Source organism: Brachyistius frenatus, unplaced genomic scaffold (assembly GCF_029030835.1).
Source record: "Brachyistius frenatus isolate BFR_SWC_R1_liver_20210118 unplaced genomic scaffold, ASM2903083v1 Contig_12, whole genome shotgun sequence".
Taxonomy (NCBI): Eukaryota; Metazoa; Chordata; class Actinopteri; family Embiotocidae; genus Brachyistius; species Brachyistius frenatus.
In genome coordinates, this window is record NW_027210611.1 from 2,592,142 (window position 1) to 2,608,896 (window position 16,755).

At 40.1% G+C, this 16,755-nt stretch overlaps 2 protein-coding genes across 28 annotated transcripts in view; both read left to right on the top strand.

Annotated features, from left to right (window-relative positions):
• Positions 1–624: 624 nt before the first annotated feature.
• On the top strand, positions 625–11,442 carry atg9b (autophagy related 9B). Of its 2 annotated transcripts, none has more exons than XM_069692197.1 (14): positions 625–851; positions 1,000–1,043; positions 1,290–1,354; positions 2,073–2,243; positions 4,308–4,449; positions 4,636–5,384; positions 5,584–5,737; positions 5,925–6,104; positions 6,212–6,457; positions 6,688–6,926; positions 7,042–7,135; positions 7,455–7,539; positions 7,984–8,156; positions 8,300–11,442. In XM_069692197.1, the coding sequence occupies exons 1-13, from the start codon at positions 743–745 to the stop codon at positions 8,136–8,138; spliced, it is 2,433 nt and encodes an 810-aa protein (XP_069548298.1). In that variant the 5' UTR covers positions 625–742; the 3' UTR covers positions 8,139–8,156; positions 8,300–11,442. The 2 variants fall into 2 exon arrangements, with proteins under 2 accessions (XP_069548298.1, XP_069548299.1); XM_069692198.1 differs by having other exon boundaries at positions 7,455–7,491.
• Positions 11,443–12,884: 1,442 nt separating this feature from the next.
• The window catches only part of obscnb (obscurin, cytoskeletal calmodulin and titin-interacting RhoGEF b), a 60,937-nt gene continuing 57,066 nt past the window's right edge, over positions 12,885–16,755 (top strand). For 25 of the 26 annotated variants that reach the window (XM_069692170.1, XM_069692172.1, XM_069692179.1 and 22 more), the window contains exons 1-3: positions 12,885–12,945; positions 13,060–15,631; positions 16,228–16,604. The gene's annotated coding sequence lies outside the window, so the exon portion shown is untranslated. Of the gene's footprint in view, positions 12,946–13,059; positions 16,605–16,755 lie in introns of all 26 variants that reach the window. The other variant, XM_069692171.1, reaches the window with a different exon arrangement.

Genomic DNA, 16,755 nt, shown 5'->3' on the forward strand with positions numbered 1-16,755 from the left:
TTTACAAACAGGCGATAAACTGACGTATTTTTCAGCTACGCGTGTGCCACACTGTTTGAAAAGCAAACGACAAAAAGCGGGCTTTCTTCCCAAAATCTTTATAAAACTACAAAATCGGTACTCGGAAATGACGACAGTTCAAACGGAAGTGACGTCACGGCGTTTTGTTGACATTTGTTTGTGAAAGACGAAAACAGTGGGCACGCAGAGGTAGTGTATTTTTGGAAGGCAACTAACGGACCTCGGGACAGACCGAAGACCGCCGTCTCGTAGTTGAAACACATCCGAGCGCATTCAACGAGCTCCGGCCGAGATTGGAGTCAAAGCGGAGAAGAAAGAAGATCAAGATCAGCAGATGGACGGAACAAAACAAACCGTGTCACCCTGACGACACGAGCGGGCTGAATCATTCACAGGCTAGCCCAGCCACCACACAGCTGGCTTAAGGCAGTAAAGCTTTCATGAATGTAACCGACATTCATTCGTACATCTACCGAGGCTTCACGTACTGCATTTTTTTTTTTTAAACCCCCAAACGCACTAATTTCCATGTCATCGCGGTTGTGCAGGGTTACACACGAGCGCTCTCCCGTCTCAAGTTAGCACGCTAATGTGTTAGCTGTAGCTGCTAAGTGGCTAGCAGCAGAATGTAGCTGAGGTTGAGAGTCTGCAGTCGTTCTCGTTCAGTGTTTTACCGCAAGTAGCTCGTCAGTAGGGAGCGACCTGGAGAATGTGAAGCACAATGGCCAACTTTGAAGCATACCAGGAGTATCAGAGAATTGAGGACTTCGAGGAGGACTCGCCACCCGGGGAGGAGGATTTACTGGTGCATGTCCCCGAAGGCCTGAAAGGTAAACAAGAGTACTTCGACTAAAGCGAGAAAATGGTGCTTCATTTAACTGGCAATGTGTCCACTGTGGACATGATGTTCGCGATGTGTTGTTCATCTGAAACCAGGTCAAACGTCGTTGAGGTCTAATGCTTCAATTTCTGTTACAGACTCATGGCACCATATAAAGAACCTGGATAACTTCTTCACAAGAATATCCTTTTAAAACACGCTTTGCTGACACAAACTGGTGCAAGTCAGTGCTCACATTTAGAATGATAAAATTCACAATGTTTGCTATGTTACTGTGCCACCACAAGAATCACTGGTGAAGTCAAATGTGAATATTTTGTGTTATTTTGAATATTGTCATTACTTGGTAAATGTACTTTCAGTGAGTGTCCCAGTATTAATTAACATTGTAAGGTTATTTGTGATTTTCCTCAACCACGCTGTCCACATCTATCATTTTCATCAAAAGAATGGCTTTGCCTGTATGATGTTGTCAGAGTTCTTCGAGCTTGTGTAAGTATTTACAGGAACCCAGTATGGGTTCAGATGCCTGAAGGATGGATCACAAGATATATTAATATGCTTGTAATTAAAACCATTACGAGGAAGGGAGTTTGCAGTTCTAAGAAGATTCTTGTTTTCAGAAAGACTTGGTTCTCGCTTATGTCACTGGTAGGTTTTCAAGTTGTTATGACAGTGAAGTGTGCCTCAGGCTTCAGCAGAAACAAGCTCAGCCATACGAGTTCAGCTGAAGCTGTACATGAATTTCATGAGGAAAAAAAAAATCTCCTTTCTAAATGCTACATTTCTGTACCTATTTCTCCTGTTATAGTTTGCCTGAATCGCTTCACCAGATCAAGGTGTCAGTGCAAGATATTTTTTTTCATCGTCCCACTGCTGCCCGAGATATTTACTGTGATGCTATCGTGCCACTAGATCATCTCTATTGTTGGTTTCTGGTCTGGTGTTTGTCTGAGTCTGGTCACAGTGGCCTTTGTTGATATTGGCTCACCATTAGCTCGGCCTCATAATGACAGCTCAAAACAACTTTGTTAAGATATTTAATAACTGAACTGCAAACCACGTGTGACTTGATGGTTAAAATAAATATAGTCACTTGTGTTAATTGTGAACATCAGCATTATTCGTATGTTATTGTTATTATTTGTGTTTTTGCCCATCATTTTGTATGAAATCTTTTGTCTCTTTTCCTTTTTTCTCATCCCAACAGTCAGTTTTTGTTTGTCGTCACGTTCACAACGTTCCTTGTCAACTGCGTGGAGTACGACATCCTGTTTGCCAACCGAGCAGTCAACCACACCGGGACAGGCCAGAACCCTTTGGACAGGAACAAAGTCACTCTGACTGATGCCATCCTACCGGGCCAGCAGTGCACTCAGAGGTAGTGATGTTTAATACTGTTTAATACTACAGACGGTTGAAGCTGTGGAAAATTTTATATTATATATATATATATATATTATAGTGTACGGTCTGATAAAGTGAAGTCTGATGTGCCTTGTCCCCTCATTCCTGCCAGTGTGATTAAACATGGCAGGATTAGAGACCTTTGGAGAGATTTCATTTGTCCGACTTAATACAGTTGCAATTAAGCTGTCAAACTTAATTTCTTATTGGATTATGTTGGATGTGGCTTGAGACTGCACGGTACAGTCGGATTCACAGGAAAGAAATATGGAGGAGTAGCCGATTTAGTAGTACCCTACAGGTTTCTGGATTTACCCTGGAAATTTGTTAGAACTCTTGTGTATACAATAGAGCTGCAGCAATTAGTCAAAATAATCAATTCTCTGATATGTTGGTTACTCGTTTTAAGTAATGTTTTTACTGAAGAAATGCTCAAATTCTGTCAAAACAACATGAGGTTTGATTAGATTTATTTCTTATCTTTATGTTTGGCTTAAAGTACAAGTGAGGTTTTTGTTTTCTGAATTGATTTTCAGTCTCAGTTTTGTTGTTTATTTCAACCTGAGATTGAGAGCTTCAAGTTGTGACACTCTTGCAGCTAATGGTGACTTGGAGGAAGGTGTTGGTGTACGGTGCTCAGACTGGCTTCAGAGAACAGGGCAGTGTAATTGATAGCTTCGGTGAGGTACAACAAGCCAACCGAGATACTGACTCCTCGGCTGGGCCAGCAAGCTGACTACCACATGACACCTCGTAGGCTGGCTGAAAGGGACAGAGCCCTCCAACCACCCAATCCTGTGTTGTCATTTTTTTTTTTTTACAGCATATATCCCAGACTCAGCTTGTTTTTCCTCTCAGCTCATCGGCTGAGGTCTTCATTCTGACTGTGGCTCAATAGTTGTTTATATCAAAGTCAATGACATCGGACCTCTTGAAATTCTAATTTGGGAACAGCTTGTTCCACCATTTGGAATGTCTCTTTCCTCGTCGTACCCCATCTCTAATTTCACTTTTAAAGCAGCTTTAAAGCAGGATTGTACTGAAAACACTGTATTTTGTTTATTCTATTTGAAAGTAACTAAATATAAAAGTATGTAATATCAATGTTAAAGATCTTTAACAATTGCACTAGTATTGTCTGATGTTTTTTTGTACACATGGGTAAATTCAGAAGCTTGCTTAGACCTGCGTGTAGAGCTCTCATCTCCTTTCTCTCAGTGAGAGTAATTCCGAAAACACTTTCGACACGTGATTACGTTAAGGGCTCCGCTGTCGCCGACTCTGTGGATAAACTGTTTTGAACCTCGCAACCCCGGACATGATGTGCTTCACTCAGAAATTGATCCACTCGGTCTGATTGCGTTTGAAAAGTCTAGAAGATGCGCTCCGTTGAATTATTTTATCGCCATTCAATTTAGCATAGGATTAAGCCCTAAATTATCCAGTTTGGCTGTTGGAAGTCTCTGGTGCGCATGCTATGCCCATTGAGCATGCTCAGTATGCATTCATCCAGCTAGCACGGGAATGTCTCACCAGACATACAGGGAGATTCACCAGGTGGTGATAAGGCTTAATCAGCATTGTGTGTATTCATCTGGCAAAGGCTTGAATGTAACAAACATACGTAAAAGTTATACAAGACAGGTTTACTATTGGAATGGCGTAAGTAGGCCACCGAACTCAAAACCTGTAAACAGGAGTTAAATAGATTTGACATTTTCTCATCTGATTATTACGTGATAAGAGCAAAGGGGTTGTCATATGTGTGCCTCTGATATCTCTCTAAAAATGCTAATCATTTCATAGTGAGTGAAATTAGGCTCCCTCTCAACCACATTGTCAGGTGTCAAGCTTTTTTATTAGCTTATCTTAAATTCTTCAAATATCCTGTAAGGTCTTTCCGTAACTGTTCAGACTTGTTTGAGTATAGCTTTAAATACCATTTACATATGCATCCATGTCTGAATGACAAAAGGCCATTACTTTAATTGATATATAAAGTCAGCCATGTTTGAAAGGGGCTTTTGGTTCTTTTCAGGATTCAAGAGGACAGCTGGATCATATTCCTCCTCATTATGGCTGCCATCTTCTGGGTTTATCGTTTTGTTAAAGTCTTCTGCAATGTGTTGAGCTACTGGGAGATCAGGCAGTTTTACATCAAAGCACTGAAGATCAGAATGGTAAGTGCTACACTGGGAGGCCTGTATCAAAATATGCTACAGAAAAAAGTAATCCAAATCAGTCCTCTGACCAATGTCTTGAGCTTATTGTTATGAATAGATATTATTGGTGTCAATGATTTGAGATGGTGTCATGCATTGTCTCAGTATTGGTTAACTTTTATGTCCGCTGCCTCTTTCTCCCAGGATGAACTATGCAACTTCACATGGCAGGAAGTCCAGGACCGTCTCATCAGCCTGCAGAAAGAGCAGCAAATGTGCATACACAAGAAAGAACTGACAGAACTTGACATCTATCACCGCATCCTACGTTTTAAGAACTACATGGTGGCCATGATAAACAAATCACTGCTGCCGGTGCAGTTGCAGCTCCCCCTGCTGGGCAATGTGGTGTTCCTCACCCAGGGCCTCAAGTACAACTTTGAGCTCATCCTTTTCTGGGGCCCCGGCTCTCTGTTTCAGAACAAGTGGAACCTGCACCCCAAGTACAAGCGCAGTGGAAACCGCCTGGAGCTCGCCCAGCAGCTCAGTAGAATCATCCTGCTGATGGGTTTGACCAATTTGCTGCTGTGTCCCTTCATCCTGGTGTGGCAGGTGCTCTATGCTTTCTTCAGCTATACCGAAGTGATCCGCAGAGAACCCGGAAGTCTGGGCGCACGCCGCTGGTCCCTGTACGGCCGTTTTTACCTGCGTCACTTCAACGAGCTGGACCACGAGCTGCATGGACGTTTAGGTCGTGGCTACAAGCCCACTTCCAAATACATGAACTCCTTTACATCGCCGCTGCTCACTGTGTTTGCTAAGAACGTCGCCTTCTTCTCAGGCTCGGTGTTGGCTGTTCTCATTGCACTGACAGTTTATGACGAGGACGTTCTGACAGTGCAGCACATTCTGACCGCTATCACTGTGCTGGGGGTGGTTATAACTATCACCAGGTGAGTCTTCATTTCAGTTGTATTGTTGCGCAGAAGCTTTAATTGTCTCATGGTGGAAAGTTAATTATAAAGGAAGTTATCCTGCTTCACCTCCCTAAGAATACTGGCAACTTTTTGGTCAAAGATTTCTCAATCAAAATTTGAACTGTCAGGTAATGTATCATGGTAATGTTGACATTTTGTATCTCTCCTTCGCCAGATCCTTTATTCCAGACGAGCATATGGTGTGGTGTCCAGAACAGCTGCTGCAGTGCGTGCTGGCACATATTCACTACATGCCAGACCACTGGAGGGGCAACGCTAACAAGGGCGAGACCCGTGATGAGGTGGCACAGCTGTTCCAGTACAAAGCGGTGAGGAGACCGAGATTCAGTGGATTGGAACATCTTTGCCACACTGTCGCAATCATTGGTTGTGATTGATTTGAGTTTTTTTTTTTTTTTATGTAGAACCAATCAATGCTTAGACTTTGTCAGATCGAGTACAATCAGACTATAAAATCAGTATATTTTTGAAAAAAATGCTCTCTCTTCAAATCAGGTGTTTATCTTGGAGGAGCTGCTCAGTCCTATCGTCACGCCCTTCATTCTCATCTTCCTCCTGAGAAACAAGTCTCTAGAAATCATTGACTTCTTCAGGAACTTTACTGTGGAGGTGGTTGGAGTTGGAGACATTTGCTCCTTTGCACAGATGGACATCAGACGCCATGGAAACCCAACAGTAAGACTCGTTGGTTGTAGTACGGCAGGATTGAAGCCTGTCTACTCAGTAGCTTTCTACTAGTGGCTTGTCTTGAATTTTATGAGCATCTTTGAATCTTTTTGCAGTGGATGTCAGAGGGCCAGACAGAGGCCTCCGTGTACCAGCAGGCTGAGAACGGCAAGACCGAGTTGTCCCTCATGCATTTCACCATAAAGAACCCACGCTGGCAGCCACCTCAGGACAGCTCCGTGTTCATCAGCCATTTAAAGGAGAAGGTGCAGCATGATGCGCAGGGCGGCCCTTCCGCCCAGCTGCTGCTCTCAGAGGCTCCTCTCTGCACCTCACTGCAGTCCCATGAGTCTGGCACGGGGGTAAGAACCGTGAGAACCATGTCGATCGCACAGCACCAAGAACTAGGCTTTTAACTCTTACTCTAATAACATCATCAGAATCATAATGTCTGTAATTATTATTGGCAGATTTATTTAGACACTCAGTTATTCATAGGCTATTAATGCATAAACCCCCAGAAGAGTTGATTCCTGATATTGGTTAAAAGATCAAATGCATTTCCCCTCTGATGTGTGTTGTTGTTTTCCAGCCTGATAATCTTTTGGCCAGTGTCCTGGCCCACCCCATTCTGACTGCATCTGGATTACAAGGACGAGAACACGGCTTCATCCCGCCGAGCACCGCTGCCTCTGCTGCAGCCAGCGTCCTGGCCTCTTTGTCCACCTCACAGCTCGCACATGTCGGTCGAGGGCGCTCACACAGCCTCCTGCCGTCCTCCGTCCACCCCGAGGCCACCATGTACCGCAGCGATCGCACCATCATCGACAGGTATTTAGAAACGTTACGTTTCACACTGCAGTATTTATATACTTATTTTGTTGAGATTGATAAATAAATGCAAAGGCCTATCATCATCTTTGATTAACACGTTGTTTTTTTTCAGTATGACCAACAGTGACTCTCACACCAGGAGCAATGCGCTACACTCAGAGTTTGCCTCAGCAGAGATGAGTCTCCATGCCATCTACATGCATGAGGTAATTTCCTGACCACGAACTGTGGCCTGTGGGCAGTAATGTTGATTGTTAGTATTCTTCCTCCATTTATCTGGAGTTCAAAGAGATATTTCCTCAATATGTACGTTGTGAGTATCAAACATGCACCATGTGTAGGCTTCAAAAGTTTGTTTCTTCAATTCATGTCAGATTTCATCATTGGCCAGTTCTCTATGAGTGTATTACAAATTTAATACTGAAAAGACAGATTTCAGGCAGAGGAACACATTTTGGAGTCTTTTGTTGACCTCCAGTCTCATGTTTCGTTTTGCTGTACACCAAAAACTGTTTTTCTCTCCAGCTCCACCAGCAGACTTCCCACCCACAGAGAGCGTCAGGTCAGTGGCAGAATCTCGTGCCAATGAGAGATCTGCACACAAACACTGGTAAACGAAAACAGACTTTAAAGAACCTTTCATCTCGAGTAAAGCTGCAACTATTGGTTGATTAATCGATTAGTTCAGGGACAGAACATTATTATTTAGACAGTTGTTTCATTGTTTTCATTCACTTTCTAGTGGGGAAAAGTCTAAAATTCTGATTCTAGCTTCTTAAATGTGAATATTTTGTGTTTCCTTTAGTCCTTCGTGATAATAATAAAAAATAAAAACACTGTGACTTTGAAATACAACATTCGTTATAGAAAGCAAAACTGCACTGACAACTTGTTATTCAACAGTAACATAACTGAAGCCATGAAACCAAACCAAAATGAGCAAACAAAGTTATAAAAAAAAAAATGACGATTAGATCTACCGTGTTTAAAGTTAGAGGGCAAATGCAGGTCATCCCCCAGTGTTGACTAGACTTTGTACTCTCATTCCCACCAGACTACCAGGCACATAGTGGCCTCGGTTCCAGCATTTCCATGCCCACCCCCGTCCACCTTGGTGGCTGGCAGGAGGAAGAAGAAGAGGGCGATGAAAATGATGAGGAGATTAACAGTGGATCTACTCCGAAACAAGGCACTGGGAGTAGTTGTTGAAGTGCCTTTTGTCATAAGGTATACGCTCTCATTTAAACTCTAGTATGACACATGTTTTCTGTGACATTAATGAACCTAATAATGGCCTTTTATCCCACATGGATACATTGCCATGATAATTTCTCTTCTCTTCTCTTTTTTTTTTTCTTTTTTTTTTATAGTGTTTACATTTTACTTTCTTCAATGAACATTGTGGCCTTAGATGATCTTCGTGGAGAATTTAGCATGGACCTTTAAGACATCAGTCAGTGTTTGTTGTAGGAGGGGCTCATTGAATAACCACTGTCTCTGCTGCACCTCCACGCCTCATCCTGTCATATCAGGCAGACTATGGCATCAGGGAAACCATACGTCTTCCGTCCATGTTATCATGATTTTGTCATCAACGTGTACATACTGCATCTAAAGCTCAAATGACAGAGGGACAGTATAGTGTATTCATAGGATCACTGTGTGATTGTGGGTGGTTTTATTGTAAAACGCAATAAGGCTCATCACAACTTCTGCTTTGCCTCCGTGTGCACAATTCAAGTTATTTGTGCCTCACAAGGTTTTTCAGTGCGAGTGTAAGTTTCCCACGGGACGGTGTCTCGATCTGTGCGACAGTACAAAGACTGCAAATCTGTATCTTAGCTGCCTGAACAATTTTGATCATCTGAAAAGAAAAAATAATCTGTATTTCAAGTTGTGCTGTTTGACCCTTGTGATATGTAAATACACTTTTGCGTCTTATTTGTCCTTTTAAAAGGTAACATATTTTACTACCAGATCTAATCCTTGCAAAAGATACCAAGTATTGATATGATAAAGAGCTCAATGTGCAGTAGCCGTACTACTAAAATACCATGAGTATCTGGGAAAAGTCTTCATTGGGTCATGATAAAATGATATAACATGTCCAACCACACACATGCTTTGATGCTGCTATCTGTGTTTTGTGGTCCTGAATACAGATTTTGTTCAGTATTAATATTTATTCGGCTGATGTATCGAGACATTTGCCTTTCCTTAAAAACAGGACTGAAAACATGGACTCCAACTACACTTGGCATCAAAATCCCAATGCAGATAGAAGATGTCTTTTAAGTCTATTCAAGCTGGACACAAAGTCAGCTGTATGCCTTAACACCCATACAAAATCTATTTAAATCCTAGTTTTCCGTATTACCTCAGTGGTGGTGAAGAAAAACGAATACTCCAATCAATACCTCGGCAGTGTATTTACTCTTGTGTAAATATTTATACATATGGATTTTTTGCAGTGCACAGTTGCATCTTTTAACTGCATTTAGATTTCAAAGGCAGGTGTAAATGGAAACCATTTCTGTTTCGCTCTTATTTCTTGCCGAGCATGTTGTGAGTCGAGCGTTGATGTCGCAAAATTGTTGTAATCATTTTTTTTTTAAAGAATAAAACAGGGTGACATTGCTTTAAGAAATCTTTGATATGCTTATAAACATTTTATTTGTACATTTTCCCCAAAAATCTCACAAAAAAAATTGGATCTTTGTCATAAGGGCTGATGTTAGTGTGCCCTGCTGCTTTTGCATCTTTAGTTTCAGATTTTAGCACAGCAGTTCCTCTGCTACTTTATTTGTCCAAAGTAAAATCATTAAGGGAAAAAAGCGTTTCCACAGGCAGAATCATTTATATTTAGGAGTATTTATTTCCTTTCTTTCCCCACATATTTAGTTGATACTGGTATACAGTATATATATATATATATTATTTATTAAAACAAATATTTGGATTGTTTTGTCAAAAAACTATAAGCTTTTATTCATCTTATTAATGAAATAAATCACATTTGCCCCACATCAAAAGTAGTTAAAATTTTATTTTGATTTTGATGTAAAAAACAACAACGTTTTATTAATGCAAAGATAACATGCCCTGATGCATGACGTTGAATGTGACTTACACCTTTAAAAAAAAAAAAAAAACAAGACTGGGACTAAATCTGCTTGTTGACGTAGTGTGCAAAAAAAAATAAAAAAAATCACTAAGACCATTTTTATTGCATTCGTCAAACAGTCGATCACAGTAATATAAATCTCTAAACCACTGCAACACTTTACAGGCTAGAAATGTGTCTTCATTCTCTCGCGTGTTTAGGAACTATTCCACTTTTTCTTTTTTGGCTGAGTGTGTCTGTGGAAGGAAATCCTTTTTAACATCTGCCTGCATAATTATGCTAACATGACTCAGACTTTTGCACTGACAGAAAACAATTCATTAAATATGTGTAAATATACACAGAACTTGCATCCGTGACATTTAAGAAAGGCCAGGTCTGTTAGAGTCAGTCTCCATCCTGGTTGATCTCTTAACATTGTTTGTACATAGGCATAGCATCAGCATGTATTGTACTGTCGTTGTCCACAGCAACACTGTGGCCAATTAAATAAGGTCGTCGTACTCTGGTCAGTAAAAGTTCTCCCTGTGGGGGGGGGATCATGTGTGTTCCTGTCACACTCTTTAAATATGCTGACATGGGTTTTGTGGTCACCATTTATTGGTGGTGTGTATTACAAATGCATTGAGTTTATGTTGTAGACACACTGGAGCTCACCTTTGTGTACACAGTTTTAACAGTCTCCACATTTATTCACCGCGGTAGTGTTTCATGTTTTATTATAAGCAGTGCCTTAGTATTAAGGATTACTATTTGCTCTTTCTTTTTAGAAGCCATCCCCAAGCCACCTTTCGGATTTACTTTCACAGATTTTGCAGCACATGTACAGTTTTTCTGTTTGGCAAGTCATTGTGTATAACATCAAGTATGTGGTGAAACTGTGGATGTGGCTTGCAAGAAGAGTTGCAAACTGATGTTGAGAGTTTGTCTCAGTTTGTTGTGTCTGGCAGCACACTTCATCTTGTAATGGTGTCTAAGATTGCACTGTCTTCACTATCCTAAAGAAGCAGGAGTATGCCTTGTGATTGTCAGCGTCACCATGGCCAAACCTCTCATCATACTATGGTTTCTTACCCACTACCAGTCGAAGAATCACAGTGACTGGATCAAGGTGCTAAGTTTTCATCCTGAAATGTTGAATATGTTTTCAGACATTTTTTGTTGTCGTCGTTGTTACAAAGGTTTGTCTGTTTTGTTCTGTAAATTAAGAAACATGAGCTGAAAAATGAAACATGCCAAAAGAACTTGTTTTCGGCACAGCTTTACAATACTTGTGGTTTTCTGTGAGTGAGTAGAGAGGCAAATATATCTTATTTTGAGTGTATTTAATCATTTCATGTGTGGTTGATTATGTAATGTTTATTTGAAATAAAAATCTATTTTAATTTTCTCTGTTTTAATTTGCTAGGGCTGAGTGAAGAGCATCAGCTTGTAAAAGATTCATGTGAAGTATTTAGTCCAACCTCTGACAAACATTTTATTGGTAATGATGCTGTTTTTTTTTTGATAAAACAAAAACATTTAATATAGTAAAACAACAATTTCTAAACTTTTTTTTGTTGTTGTTGTTTTTTTTGTTTTTTGGTATATTTGACACCAGCCAGTCAATTGACCCAACATATCATTCAAGGGTAGAACACCTTAATAACTATTGGATGGATTACCATCAGATGTTCACAGTCAAAGGATTAGTTCTAGTTCAACAAGTCTGATGAACTATTGACTGATTCTGTAGCAGAACTAACAGCAGAATATTTAACATTTGTGAAAATGGTGACTGGAGGTTCATGCTAGCTAACTATTGTTTGCAATTATTACCTCTAGACTTTAAGATTATATCTAATTTGATTGAAGCCAAATCAATTATCCCCAGTGGGTAAACCTACTAGCACAAATCTAAACAAAGTGAGATTTAATCCAGAACATATTTTGTTTAAGAGACTAAAGAGTATCAGTATTCTTTGTGCTATGTCCTTCTTGCCCTCATCTATCCCCCCCTCTCACTTGCTCACTGACTTCAAACCATAACCAGCTCATTCCTCTCAATCTGCAAAACCAATCGGTAAGAATATCTATATCAGCTGATTTGCACCTTATGTGGACTTCTTTGTATGAGGAGTTCTTTGGTGGTGAAAGGGCACTGAAAGACTTGAGGTGAACTCTCTTATATGCACTAGTTTAATGGTGGTTTCCCTCATTGTCACTTTTTTTTTTTTTTAAGTTGTGGACATTTTTGTTCCTTCATTTTGAGGGTTAGGATTATTAGGGTGACTGTAGTTTCATTGTTTTCCATCACAGCACCACATTGCCCTGTGTTACACCTGTTGTCCTGTATAACACTTGTACATATTTATCCACATTGTAAATAAACATTATGTGCTTCCATTTTGTCTCATCTGGTTGTTGTTCCCGGATGGTTGCCAGTGTTGTCCAAGTCCTTCTATGCCATTTTAGGGGAGACATACACGCCATCTACAGTTCAGTCTTGGTAATCAGTCTTCGGTACAACATCCATTTGTCTCACTTGTCATCGGCTATGTTCATGAGGTAACACCTCAAGTGTTTTGGGCTGTAAACATGATACAACCGTGACCTCATTCTTGAAATGGCTGAGAGGTCAGGTGGAGGTCTGGGTAGGTCGGGTTAAAAAGCAGGCATTGCATCCAATTTGTGAAAGTTGTATTCTCACAAAGAAATACTTTACATGTAGTTTGGTTGATAAAACACTATATAGTTGGGCCTCTGCTGTGTTGTGGTAACAGGTGCCAGGAGATGTTGGTAACTGTTTCAAAGGTTGTGGAAATACTATATATGATGTGCTTTGATTCTGTCAACAGATTCAGTGTCAAGAAATGTCATCTGGAGAACTAATGAGGAGGGAAACAATTTGAGGTTCGCGCAAATTGAATTTATTTTCCCCACATAATAAACATTACTGATCTAAAATGTTTGGATGCATGTGGTGACAACACAGACACAATTCTTGTAATTTTTTCTTTTTCTCAGTATGCTCTCAGGAATATGGAAACAACACAGTAGCAGGGACAGGATGAAGCAGAGTCAAGCAGCAACAGTGGATTACAGTCTGCTAGAGTTTCGGGAGTTTAAATCAGGGTCCAGGCGACCTGCTGCTGTCAGTCATTGGCACTGAGGGGGAAAGCCCACACTGGAACACTAAGGAAATACCACGGAAGCTGAATAATAGGGACAAAAGGGGCAAGACTGGCTACACATTAGTTCTTAGCACTATAAGCAAAAGGTGCTGTTAATTTAAGAAATGAATTTGGTGACTTTTAATCCATGCTCTACATGAGTATATTAAAAATGTGCACTAATATTCCGCAGCCTTTAAGATTGCAATGTCATGCTTTATCAAGAGTTTTCATTATGGTGAAGATGTCATGGAGGAAACATTTAGAGTATTACTGCATTGTACAACATGAGGTCATAATTTAATTGTGGGCCTGACCAGCTGGATAAAGCAGCTGTTGTGGAATACAGTCTGCTACAAACTCCAGTGCAAGTTCAGTCAGGCTTACAGCACAATCACATGTACAATATGAGAAACAACAGTGAGACATATAGTTGATAGTTATCAAGAGTGGATAGACTTAATTACATGAAGAAACAGACGATGATTACACATCATGTTTTTAATATTTAGGAAACAATTTAAATTATGACTGACTGTCTTATGCTGCTGATCCTACTGAAGAAATGAAAAAGCACAAAATAAAAGTTAAAAGGAACCTGGAGTATGCTTGCTTGTCACCTATAATCTGATTAAAAGAATAATATCAATTTCATCTTGCGTTAAGAATGTAAATCAGAAAAGGAGTTTATTTTAGTGTAGCTTAAATAAATATATGAATTACGAAATTGTGCATCACCAAATAGGGGGTAGGACATGATTTTCAAGTTTTTGAATGTTCATTTTATTAATCAAAAATGATTGAGATTATCATCTTCTCTTCAAGAATATACTTTCCACTGTTTACAAGCGCCTTTTAGTAATGCCTTAGTGCCTTTAGTAGTGCCGGAAGGTGGCGGTTACGCACCTAAAAGCTGTTTGCCAACTCTCAATAATCCACATGGAGAAGGAGACCACGTTTCTACCAGGCTCCCGTTGAATAGTGGGTGGCACTGAGGTTAGACGCTACAGCTGAAACAGGATAAACATGCAAACACTGCTTCAGCCATGTGTGGGGCTCCTTCAAAAAAAAAGTCAAGGAAAAAGTGTTGCGCAAACTCTTGACATGTAAAGTTAGCATATCTCTACCACAGCCATGCACAATGAGAGCGAAGCAACAGCAGACAGGTCACCCACAGATCAACAATCAATTGCTCGATTTGTCCCCGGACTGTAAGTTTGATGTCATGCCGAGCTACCAAACACATGGGCTACTTCACTGTTCACGCTGAATGACCGCGCTGGTGGAAGAACAACAGCTTTTGCAGATGCGAAGCTAAATATTGAGAAATGTTCTTGCTTCAGTTGACATTAGCACTGATTGGACATTGAACATATATAAGTAATGCATATTATTTTTTAAGTCTTCCTCACCAGTGACAAAATATGCCAGAGATGTTTAACAACGCCAAGCTGCCAGCCTGGGTTGCAAAGTGTGCCAAACTGGTAATGTCATGATGAGAACAGGACATCTGATGTGCTATGTGGAGTCTTGGTGCCTCAGCGGTGTTGGTCAAGTCCAGTGTGCAAATTAGTTTGACATTTAACCTGGCACACCCTGAAGTTCAGGTCCCTGTGTGGTAACCTGAGGCGAAATATCATTAGATACAGATAGAGCTGACGAGAAATTGATGTGCCGGTGTCAAACTTGCACACACACACACACACACACACACACACACACACACACACACACACACACACACACACACACACACACACACACACACACGCACACACACACACGCTAAAGTAGGCTACAAGTGAAGGTGCAATTCTGTTTTGGTGTTTGCCGAGTCTGAATTTGTCCTATACTTTTCAAAATTTCCATTTTACTGCTTAGTGACGCCAGTACAAGTTAAGTCCACACAAAGATAGTGATCAGTAACCTTGACTGGCCTTTTAGTACAGCAAACAAATATCCCCAAAAAGTATTTATTTTAACAAATAAAAATAAACAATAATTACTCTCAAAATCTTGAGGCAAATGAGGGGGAAATATTTTTTTGCTATATACTTGTAGATATACATAACCTATTTTAATAACTATTTTAGAGCAACGTATGTGTATAAACAAAGAAAAAACCCTGCATTTACACAGCTTGATTATATTGTGATAATTATGTTGTGGTTATCTGTTATGGAAAATCTTGACCTCCCTCTTACTGGACAGACAGTGGGGCACCTTCTCTGACACACTACTGCTTTACTATCACAAGGACCGCTGCTTCCTGCCCAAGGCAATTATACCTCACCTCTGTCTGAAAGTCAGCTCTCTGGACTGCCAGCTTTATAGTTTACTCTCCTCAATAACTTTGGTCATAGTGAATTTGCACGCCTTCATACTACTACTGTACCTCATTGCAGTTACAACTTGGCACACTTGTGGTATGTTATCTTGTGTTTATATTTTGTATTCTATTATATTTTAGTATATGCTTTAGATTTTGTATTTGTTGTGCTTTCTATTGATTCTCTGGCTATATCTGCATGCATCAATAGACTTTGCTTGGATAACTTGCTTCTGTAACACAATAATTTTGAAATAGCTCTATCTATCGAACTTTCTTTCTTTCTTCTTAATACTAATATATTTTATTGGGTGGAGAAGGCCTTAAAACTGCATTTTGAGCTTTATGTAGGAAGAGAAAATTGGCGGAAAATACAATTGAACTGTTTACGGTCAATGTTAACTGTTTACTCTTTATCTGGTAAAAATGTTCTGAGGAGAAAACGACCTCAGCACAGACAAGCAGGAAAAATTACATAGGAATTTAAAAAAAAAAAAAAAAGGTGCTAAATTGGTGTATGATTATGGCCTTTGTTGTTCCCATTAAATCTAATTTATTTATAAATATATTCTTACCCGTTACAAAAAAAACATGTCGATACTGAAAGTTTCCACTCTGCAGATGTTAAAAAAGTTTGTATCGAAATATTCAGTAGGTTATGAGTTGTTTACGACTGAAGTCTCCGTATTATAGCGTGCAGCCTGCAGCAGTGAGCAGCCCGGAAGAGGCCAGTCCAGTCTGCAGGCCATCTCCTATCTCCACAGCAAATGACAGGTCTATTTTGGAAAGGAGGCTGATCCAAAATAGGCACGTCAGCTATTTGGCATCATGAGGCACCGGAGAAGAAAGAAAAAATAAGTCTAGTCAACCGCTCACCGCAGGAGACTGAGGGATTTTCCACCATCCTGGATTTACGACCCATTTCATTGATATTTGAACACAGAGAAGACATTTTTCATTGGGACTTCTGAACACCGATTTCGGAGTGGGCCATTATCCGGAAATCTGGACGGCCAAGTGACTGTCACATGATTGAGCTGCCGTTTTACCTGAGTGGCTGACGACTCAAGGTGAATAATTTTTGTCAGGACAAGTATTAATAGTAGGAACAAATTTTACAGTGGTAACTACACTGAACCTTGAACAAAGTTGTATCTGGTAATTTTTTTTCACTCAAATTAAACTCAAAATAATTACTGCACTTTTTCACTTTTTAATCTT

Bases quoted from the DNA above. Each gene is read 5' to 3' on its own strand.
- atg9b (XM_069692197.1), top strand. From the start codon at position 743: ATGGCCAACTTTGAAGCATACCAGGAGTATCAGAGAATTGAGGACTTC. The intron at 4,450-4,635 runs GTAAGTGCTACA...TCTTTCTCCCAG, and splicing joins AAGCACTGAAGATCAGAATG to GATGAACTATGCAACTTCAC. The intron at 6,458-6,687 runs GTAAGAACCGTG...GTTGTTTTCCAG, and splicing joins CCCATGAGTCTGGCACGGGG to CCTGATAATCTTTTGGCCAG.